Source organism: Vitis riparia, chromosome 15 (assembly GCF_004353265.1).
Source record: "Vitis riparia cultivar Riparia Gloire de Montpellier isolate 1030 chromosome 15, EGFV_Vit.rip_1.0, whole genome shotgun sequence".
Lineage (NCBI taxonomy): Eukaryota > Viridiplantae > Streptophyta > Magnoliopsida > Vitales > Vitaceae > Vitis > Vitis riparia.
This window is the reverse complement of record NC_048445.1, coordinates 4236175-4246326: the sequence shown is the minus strand read 5'-3', so window position 1 is coordinate 4246326 and position 10152 is coordinate 4236175. Positions and strand designations below refer to the sequence as shown.

Genomic DNA, 10152 nt, shown 5'->3' with positions numbered 1-10152 from the left:
AAAGTTAATCTTATAAGTCCGTTGGACCCGGGGGATGCTGCCTTGTTCTAAGGGTCACTTGACTTGATTTTGCTACCATTTTCTTATTTAGGTTTTCATGAGGAATATCTTTCCACGGAGACAGAATGTATCTCGAAAGCATTATTAGCAAGACAAAGACCACAACGTCATCTATCCCATTCAACATCCAATTGAATTTAAGATAGATGCCTTTATTTCGTATAGTTCTCTCACTTGCGACTTCCGAGAAGCTCTTGGGGTAGCAATTCTTCTCGTTGGACGTGGTTCGTTTCCTGTCTCACATTGGATTAAATTACATCATTTCAAATGATAAGATATAAATTAAAATATAATTTAATTATTAAATAATTCTCTAAGTCTTACGGGAAATTTCTTAAGTCAATATGGTCTTTTACACCTTCAAAAACCATAATATAATCAATTTTCATGTCCTTTGGGTTTAGAGCAAATAATATTTAGATAATTCGTTACAAATCATTATAAATAGTATTAGAGTCAATCCTCAACCCCCTGATGTAGAGTTTTGTTTAACCTTATGAGGGGTGTTTGTTTGTTTAATTCCATAATATCGTGAAATATAATTATAGATCATTATAAATAGTATTAAAGTCCATTTTCAACTCCGATGTAGAGTTTTATTCAACCCCATCGAGGGATGTTTATTTATTTGATTCCATAATCACGTAAAATGTAAATAGGATATTATATTTACATAAAATGTGTTTGTAATATCTCATATTTTATAACAAAAAAAAAATTCTTAGTATTATATAAATACGAAGTCCTTCTATCTTGTTAATGTTAATATGATTAACCTTTTATAATTATAATTTAATTCATCTATTAATTTAAATAAATCATATATAGATGGAAGATATGGAGATTATAATTAGTATAATTAATATAATAATTATTAAATTGATTAATTCGAATTAAATAATTAAATTGGTTACAAAGGTTAACTCAAATTGAATCTGATTCCACACGAATTTTATCGAAATATGATTGTACTCTATCCAAGTGTGGCTTTTTCTTTTTGTTTTCCAAAAGCTAAAAATATAATTTATTTTATTTTATTTTAGAATTTGGCCCAGTGCCGGCCCCCGGGGGCCAAGGCGACGGACTGACAGCTAAGAGGAATTAATGACTAATACTAGTTGGCAGGCAGGCGGCGGAATTAATAACTAGTACTAGTTAGCAGGCAGGACTTAATTGAACGTCAACTCTGAAACTAAAACCAGAGAAAGAAGGAGAAAAACAATGGCACAGCCATGGAAGAAGAAAACATGTTACTGGATGAAGGCGATGCTTCTTGCTTTGTGGTTTTCTGGGATCCATGTGTTGGCTGATGCGGCTGCAGCTGTTTCCAAGGAACAAAATCAATTGCGGTTCAGCAAGGAGGGGCAGTTCAAGATACTACAAGTTGCGGACATGCACTTTGGTGATGGCAAGTCCACCCCTTGCCTGGATGTTCTCCCTAATCAGATGCGCGGTTGCTCCGACCTCAACACTTCCGCTTTCATTCACCGCATGATCCAAGCTGAGAAGCCTCATCTCATTGTTTTCACTGGTATTTTCTTCCATTTTCTTTATCATTGTGTTTCTTACCATCTGTTTGGGAAATTAGAGAGCCGAGTGAATTCTCATCTCCCAAGAATTTTCCCCAAAACCCCTAAAGCCTTGTAATTGGAGTTGATTTATGCAGGCGATAACATCTTCGGATTTAACGCCACAGATGCAGTGGCGTCTTTGAATGCTGCATTCGCACCTGCGCTATCATCAAACATACCCTGGGCTGCTGTTCTCGGCAACCACGACCAGCAATCCACTCTCTCAAGGGAAGGGGTGATGAAATATATAGTCGGCATGAAACACTCCCTGTCTCAGTTGAATCCCCCCGGGGTTAACATTATTGATGGTTTTGGGAACTATAATCTGGAGGTTAGCGGGGTTGGGGGTTCTAGTTTACATAACAAATCAGTTCTCAATCTCTATTTCCTGGATAGCGGGGATTACTCCACGGTTCCCTCTATCTCTGTCTATGGCTGGATCAAACCCTCTCAGCAATTTTGGTTTCAGCGCACTTCTAAGAAACTTCGGGTACTAATTTTGCGTTTTCCGAGAGCATTTTTCCCATTTCTATGGTCCTCACCATGCCCATTCAATTGGGTATTCCGTAGCCTCAAGTGGAATTATCATAGATTTTATGCCTTATAAGCCATAACTCTGTTCATTTACCACTGCCCTTTCTAATGCAGAGAGCATACATGAGCAATCCGGAGGGTCAGAAATCAGCTGCACCAGGTCTAGCATACTTTCATATCCCGTTGCCCGAATGTGCGAGGTTTGACTCATCAAACTTCACGGGTGTAAAACAAGAAGGCATCAGCTCTGCTTCTGTGAATTCAGGCTTCTTCACAACCATGGTGGAAGCAGGGGATGTGAAGGCTGCGTTCACTGGACATGATCATCTCAATGACTTCTGTGGAGAGCTACTTGGTATACATCTTTGCTATGCTGGGGGGTTCGGGTACCATGCCTATGGGAAAGCTGGATGGGCTCGGAGGGCTCGGGTTGTGTTGGCAACTTTGGAAGAAAGGGAGAAGGGAGGGTGGGGAGAAGTTAAGTCTATCAAGACGTGGAAGCGGCTTGATGATAAACACCTTACTGTTATCGATGCTCAGGTCCTCTGGAGCAAGACCTCTGCTGGTAAGCTTCTACTCAAGTACCTTCTTGGTCACACTCTTGCATTGGTCTTTTTAGCTTGTTACAGTGGAGAGCAATCAGCTCTGGAACATCTAAGAAGTGTGTTTCATATCATCCTGTCTGCATCTGTCTCTTCCAATTGCCTGATTTTAATGGATCATTCAGTGGTAGCCTGTGGAAACTCGATGGTTTTCCAGTAAAATACTTCATATTATCTTTGAAAAGAGACCATACATGCAGATAATTTCTGTGTGTTTTCACATCTGCCTTGGTGATGCCAGAACATAATGATCTTATTTTCATCTTCTTTCCTGGCCTCCACTAGATGGTCAAGATATAAATAAATCAAGGATTCTCCTACTTCATTTATTTTTTCACCCACTATGGCAAAATCTGTTTGCCCACCAACTTCACATCACAATTCATTTTCTTTTGGGATCCCTGTGTGAATCACCTTGTATCAGTGTTCTTGTTGTATGGATTTATGAGTTTTGTGATATTCGCCTATCTCATTCACTGAATTGATTTGCCAAACACACCAAAAATAAATGTTGCTAATTTTTCTAAAAAATTATCATAACTGCCATCAGGTGTATGCAATTAGCCTAATCAATCATTTTTTTTTTTTCCTCTCAAAGTTAATATTTGAATCTGTTTTCCATTCCATGCCATCAGAATGCTCACATTTACTCTTTATTTTTGGTTTGCATTGAACAGGAAGCCGTTGAAAGAAAAAGATTGGTGGCATTTAAGTGATTAACATGTATTTGCAGCAAAGATAAGCCATCAACTTAGCTGTGAGAAAGTAAGCTTCAAATATCAGTTCAAAGGAATCTTCTCTTGATGTTGTTTTATAGTTTTATTTCAAGGAATTGTATGTCTAAGACATAAAGAAAACACATGAGTATTTTACAGGACAATAAATGAAAAACTATTATAAAGTTAAAGATATCATCAGTAATCAGTAAGTGGATGTCATCTAATTGCAATTCATGCACGGTAGTTTTGTCAAAGAACCTTTTGATGCATGAATGATTAGAGAACATAGTCCACAAAGTTGAGAAACTTCTTTGATTCTTAATAGTTCATGCAATGTACTATTCAGTATATCATTACCATCCAAAACCTATTCATCCTCAACTTCTCAGACTGCAGACTAGAAGAATGGACAACTAGATTGACTTTCATCTCCTAACAACCTACAAATAGTCATAAATCAAGACAATCTCAGGAGCTTAAGTTTAGCTCTTGGCAGAGCTTGGTCATGTACACAATTTAAGCCAAAAAAAGGCTGTTGGGAGTATAAAGAAATGGGATAAAAACTAAAACAAAGCCAAAATCTCTGCAAAAATGATCATTTTGAATAATCAAGAAGCCACATATGTTTTTGAGGACTACTAATAGTTGCAGGTGGACTCCAAAAATTTTGTTTGGTGATAGGAGTTTTGGTTCTGGAGCACTGAAAGAAACTTGAACCATTGGATGAAGTATCATATTTCATGTCTTTTATGCAGAGTATGTAGATGAAGAAAGATTTCAAGTTATTGGATCATTCTTGTAATCAGACACTTGTGGTGGTGATCCATTCCCAAATTCTCTCTATTATGTCATAACCTGAAATGTGGAAGAAAGAAAACCAAATGATCATTCTTATTCTTACAAGTTGGTTTTGGGGCTTAATATGCCATCTACCAACTGGTTCAACAGAAGTTGAAACTTTCAATTTGATTGTGATTGTCACTATTGAGTTGTTGTTCGATTGTTCAAATGGCATACATGAAATGGCTCTTTGCCATGAACAATTGATCGGGAAGTTTTCTGAACAATGGTTCAAAACTGTAATTATGGTCAGGTTATTTTGTTATTATTAGAATATTCACATATATGGTTAATTTTGATACAGCAGTCCATCGGCTTTTAGATTTACATATATATTGTGCCGTTGGATAATGCTATATGATCTGTTTTGGTGAATTCCATACTCATTAATAGAAATAAAAACCCCGATCTACATATAGCTGCATCCTGTTTTGTGATAAATCATAGCTGCATCCCTTTTCACACCCTGAATGCCATCTCCTAAGCTGTGCACACACCTTTCTAAGGACATGAAGACAAATCAAAACAAAGACACCCCCAAAAGCAGCACTACGTGATAGAGATCTTTCTGGTGGAGAATTTTTTGTTAGATAGAGAGAGTCCATAGTAATCAACATCCAACACAAACTTTCCAAGACTGACTTGATAAATATGGTGGTTTTGCCGTTGTCATCTGCAGTCAGTCTGCAGATTATCCTCAAACACAGAGTCCCCACAACCAAAAACGTAGTTGCCGACCACCCCCTGTAGGAGACCAGCATTCCTCCCACAACCAACACCTCTTTCCGGCACACACAAGATATACATTCACCAGAAAAGGTGGATGACACTAGAGCATCAAAACCAGTGTAGTAAGGTAAGATAACCGAATCCAGATACAGGCTTGCATGCAAAATTCCCGAGATTGTTGATGCCTCAAAGAATGCATACTTGATGTCTGAATCCGCTTCAGTGTCAAAGGCAAGAGCAGATATGTGAAGCAGTTGGAGGATTGCTGGGCCAACGCTTGAGAGAGGAAAGATGGTGTTGATACGTCGGCCTTTGGCAAGCGCTAAGAGGATTACTGGGAGGGAAACCGGACCAGTTGGCAATAAGTATCGCCTTGTTTGATGAAAACTTCTTCCTCCGGATATCTCCATTGCTGTAAAGACTAGGATTCCCAGATATGAAGCTGTTGCAAAGAGAAGCAGGAGGATATCCACAACAGGAGGATAATTCCCAGGGTAGGTGCTGTCGCAGAAGTAATGGTAAGGGCAGTTGATTGGATCCATTGTCTCTTCTACCTGCCATCTAACACATTTGAAGAATGTCATGCGGACATTTTCCAGAGCCCATTCAGGTTGAAATGCTGGCTTTTCTGGACTCAGAAGTTGCCCACTCATTATGTTTTTTCTTTCCACTGCCTTACCATTCTTTCATAATTCTCCATGGAGGAGCTGCTGCCTTTTTGATATAATAAGAAAATGGGCTGTTTGTCAGTTGAGATGTTGTTTTAGCTGAGGGTGAATACTAAGAAAGACCAACTAATTGATTTCCCATTTCCTTGTTCCAAAATGGCTTTCATTTTTTTTCCTTCTCTTTCTTTTGCTTTAAGAGAATCATTTTTCCAAAACAATCAGAAAATTGTGATCATCTTATATTACAAAAGCAAATCCTTGGCTGTGGAAAAGGGTGATGATAATTTGTTAGAGAAAATTTTATCAAATGGGGGGAAATCGAGTTGTTGGGTTGGAGTGAAGAACAAATCTTGCTGGTGGGTGGGAACATTCAGCAAGGGAACATTTGGGATCTTGATTCCAAAGGAATGTAGTTTGGTAGGCGATTGAAATTGATTTGATGAGAGGTTACTGATCAACTGTAGACAAAACGATCAAGCATCTGAATATTCAAAGATACCCATCAGGAGATAATAGAGCTTTAAATATTTGGCTGGATTCAACCCTCGTATAGAATAGGCTTCATTTTTCTTCCATAGCTAGTCTTTAAGAAGAGAAATCTGAAAATCACAGAGGGCACTGAGGAGCAGTACGCGAAGGATGAATGATGAGCATTGGTGAGGGCCCGATCCCTGGAGCCGTGTGGATGTGAATAACTACGTGGTTGATAAGTGTTGGCGGTGCACGAAAGATTGATGACGGTGCAGTCACGCCGACATTCTTGTTGGCATTAGTAATCCTCTGCTACAATGGGCCCACACTGGAACTTTTTTTAAATGACGGTGCAAGCCATGGACCCACCATGAAAGGCTGTTCTATATTTCTAATTGCCTTCATGCCATCGATTATAATTGCAGATTCTTACTATTAGATGAAGTTGATGGACTAAAAAGATCAATTTTCTGGCAAATAATTTGAGATATGAAGAGGATCCGGTCGGGGGACATAGCAGAGTGGGGTGTTTTTGACGAAGGAATTGAAAAAGCCGGAAAGTGAGTGGCCCCAGATGTTCATCCCGTGTCTAAAAAAAAGGCAAATAGAGAGGAATCATCTCTGTCTATATATATATATGCGTGTGATATGGGGTAGAGGAAGTTGCTATTTTTTATTTTTTATTTCTTGTTTTTTCCCCCATCCACGGTTTCCAGACTAAGCCCATTGGGTTTTGCATAGTAGAGGAGGTTGCTATTTTATATTTTTTCCCCATCCACAGGTTCCAGAGCAAGCCATTGGGTTCTGCATTTGTGCTTAGTGCTTACCTCATCCAAAATGACAGAGCCTTGCAGCAGCAGCATATCATGCACCACCTTCAATATACTGGCTCCCATCTACAAGCGGCTGGATCAGCAAAACCAAAGCCTGCGGGAAAGTGGTTGCAGGGCCTTCTGGATTTCCAGAAACAACAGGATATTGGATTGGTTGCTCTATGAAAGCTCTTCCATTATTTGTCTCCAGGCTAGCTCTCTCTCTCTCTCTCTCTCTCTCTCTCTCTCTCTCTCTCGCTCCTTTTATTTTTATATATTTTTCTTTTCCATTCAATTGCTTCATAGTATTTGATATTTGGGTTTGTAATATATCAGGAGTTCTGGGTGGGAAATGAAGAACTTGTTCATATGTACCAGAAGAGGCTGGGAGATGCTGGCTATATCACCTTCCAACTTGCAAGAACCAACAATCGTGGAGACGGTAAGACTGTAATTCAATTTAGTCCATTTTCTAATCCGGTCTCCGGATTTAACCTATATGTTTCTTTTCAGGAGAAAAAAGAAACTACATACAATAAGATTAAAAAGGCAAATCTCCTGGTATGGAGTACCTGGATTCAGTCATGAAAGAAAGTAAATTTGGAGTCTAATTAGTATCTGTCATGGTTTGTGCTCTAAACAGGTCTACTAACTGCTGTGCGGAAGGACTATTTTAGGGTTTTGAACTATAGAGAGTTGCTCTTTAATGACTTTGGAGACCGGGTTGCACAGCTATTACATGTTCAATTAGCTGTTCCTTTACCACAGAATCGAAAGGGCAATGTTCAGCTTCAGCAAGAAATCCTTATTGTGAACACCCACCTGTTATTTCCTCATGATTCTAGTCTATCTATTGCCAGATTGCATCAGGTACATTAATTTCTTCCCTAAATTATTGTACTGTTCCCTTATTATCCCTTTTTGGGTTTTACCTTCATACTCACAATTTGTCTTCTAATAGGTCTACAAAATACTGCAATATGTGGAATCATATCAGAGAGAAAACAAGCTTAAGCCCATCCCCATTATCCTCTGTGGGTAAGTTTCCTATAGAGCTGTAATCGGTTGATGTTTCACCAGGAGAGCTCCTCTAGAAAAGGAGATCCTTATTCATATGTCCTTTTGTGTTTAACTTCTTGCAGTGACTGGAATGGAAGCAAGCGTGGCCACGTCTACAAATTCCTAAGGTCCCAGGGGTTTGTGTCATCCTATGATACCGCTCATCAGTACACTGATAGTGATGCTGATGCTCACAAGGTTTGTATCTTTAGATTCTAATTATAATGCTTCTCAACGACTTGGTTGCTGCATTGCTCTAATTTATAATGCTTTCTAATTATGTTTATTGTGTTTTTGTCTTCTATCCTGCACAGTGGGTTAGTCACTGCAATCATAGGGGGAACATCTGTGGGGTTGATTTCATATGGCTTCTTAATCCTAATAAATTTCGAAAACCGTTAAAGACTAGTTGGGCTGAAGCAGTGTTTGGCATTATAAAGGTGAGTGATTGTTCACCTATTTTTATATTGTTCCTGGCCATTTGCAAGTTCAAGAGGCAATATGTTTAGTTCCTTGCCATCTCCTTTACCTATTAGCATGTCTTGTAATTGATATCATATAACTCTGAGAAAAGAAAAAAATAGTGAAAACAATCCATCATGGACTCCCAAGGTTTGGGTCCCCATGAAGAGTCGGAAGGGTTTGCTAGAGCCCACGGATATTGAAAAAAAATAAAAACCATCTTTGACTCATGCAAAAGTAGCTTTCCTGAAATCTCTTAATGAGGAAGTATGACAATATTTAACCCGGAAAAAAAGGGAAAAACAATAGTTGTTGTCCTTTTCCTTTGTTACTGGTTTATAGAGGCATGAAACTGTAAGCAAGCTCTGTTCCAACAAAAGGAAAAATACAATTTTACCAGCAATACTGTATAAACCAAAAAATAGAAGACACAATTAACAAGGACACTTCAAAGTTAATCCTAAATAAAAAGGGAAAAAAAAGAAAAAAAAGAAAAAGAAAGAGAGACTGTTTTCCAATATTAGGGTCATGAAATTGTAAGCAAACCACTTCTGATGACTGTATTTAAAGCATAGATAAATTGCACTGAGATTCTTTATTAAGTTCTGAGATCCTTTTTGATTTCAGTATCAGCTTCGAAAAGCTTCCTTGGCTGAAAATGATGCATTTGCACTTTTAAAGGCAGACAATCTTGGTGATTTTATTACACATTCAAGTTTTTGTGAAGCACTCTGCCAGGTACTTTGTAATGGTTGCTTCAGTATTTCAGGCATAAAGTTTAGTGGAAAGATTATCTCACTGTATTCCATCGTTATGCAGATTAATTTAATTGGGCATCCTCATGGACTCAGTTTCCAGGAGACAGAAGATTTGTGGATCCAAGCAGACAATGATGGCAATGGCATTATTGATTATGAAAAATTCCAGGTAATTTAGTTTACTTTGTATGCCCAAAATTTGTAGTTGTTTGCATGTAGAAGCTATTGATCTACTTAAAGATGAATGTAATGAAATAAAGTATTGAGTGCTAGCAACTTACCAAAGGCATACATGAATTTCAGTTTGAGTGGTTCTACTGGTGACACAATCACTATGTTAGCTTGGAGGATCGATGAATTCCAACTATCAGGACTTTCCCTATTTCATTTTTGTACTTTGATATCCCACTTGAGATTTTTCACAGCCTCTGATTCTCAATCGTCTTGGTGCTTATTGACATTGCAGAGGTGGATTTGGAATCCCACATGTTCAGAGCAAAGGGAGGAAAATCACAGTGAGAGTAGGGAGGATGCTAAAGAGGACTCAGAGGAGCAAGTGATTGGTTTCAAAGTGAAGAACGCAGTTCTCTCCCCCCACGAAGTAGAAAAAGGGGTATGGCCTGAGAACTACTCTCTGTCTGATCATGCCAGGCTCACTGTTGTGTTCTCAATAGTAAGGATGCTGTGTCCAGTATTCAAAACATAACAAGGCGCAGTTACCTTGGAATTTTCTTTCTTGTAGAAAAAAACTCATATGATCAAAATGTAAATGGTGAATCAAAGGAAATTTGTTAAGTTTTTGGCAGTATATTGCACATGGCATAAGAATCTCATCTGTTAAGCTTAGCATGTTTAGAACTGTTCAAA

At 38.4% G+C, this 10152-nt stretch overlaps 3 protein-coding genes across 5 annotated transcripts; 2 read left to right on the top strand and 1 right to left on the bottom strand.

The window, feature by feature from the left end:
* The first annotated feature begins 1209 nt into the window (after positions 1–1209).
* Positions 1210–3808, top strand: LOC117932565 (probable inactive purple acid phosphatase 29). Its single transcript, XM_034853843.1, has 4 exons — positions 1210–1591; positions 1727–2121; positions 2280–2730; positions 3445–3808. The coding sequence occupies exons 1-4, from the start codon at positions 1282–1284 to the stop codon at positions 3453–3455; spliced, it is 1167 nt and encodes a 388-aa protein (XP_034709734.1). The 5' UTR covers positions 1210–1281; the 3' UTR covers positions 3456–3808.
* Positions 3809–4569: 761 nt separating this feature from the next.
* LOC117932566 lies at positions 4570–6104 on the bottom strand. The gene has a single exon (XM_034853844.1). It carries the CDS (start codon positions 5706–5708, stop codon positions 4713–4715), a length of 996 nt encoding a protein of 331 aa, XP_034709735.1. The 5' UTR covers positions 5709–6104; the 3' UTR covers positions 4570–4712.
* Positions 6105–6652: 548 nt separating this feature from the next.
* On the top strand, positions 6653–10107 carry LOC117932563 (uncharacterized calcium-binding protein At1g02270-like). 3 transcript variants are annotated; one of them, XM_034853838.1, is made up of 10 exons: positions 6653–6847; positions 6976–7217; positions 7343–7448; positions 7650–7876; positions 7968–8044; positions 8149–8263; positions 8380–8505; positions 9155–9265; positions 9347–9454; positions 9752–10100. In XM_034853838.1, exons 1-10 carry the CDS (start codon positions 6769–6771, stop codon positions 9989–9991), a joined length of 1431 nt encoding a protein of 476 aa, XP_034709729.1. In that variant the 5' UTR covers positions 6653–6768; the 3' UTR covers positions 9992–10100. The 3 variants fall into 3 exon arrangements, with proteins under 3 accessions (XP_034709729.1, XP_034709731.1, XP_034709730.1); XM_034853840.1 differs by having other exon boundaries at positions 9589–9844; XM_034853839.1 differs by lacking the exon at positions 6653–6847 and having other exon boundaries at positions 6864–7217; positions 9752–10107.
* The last annotated feature ends 45 nt before the right edge of the window (positions 10108–10152 follow it).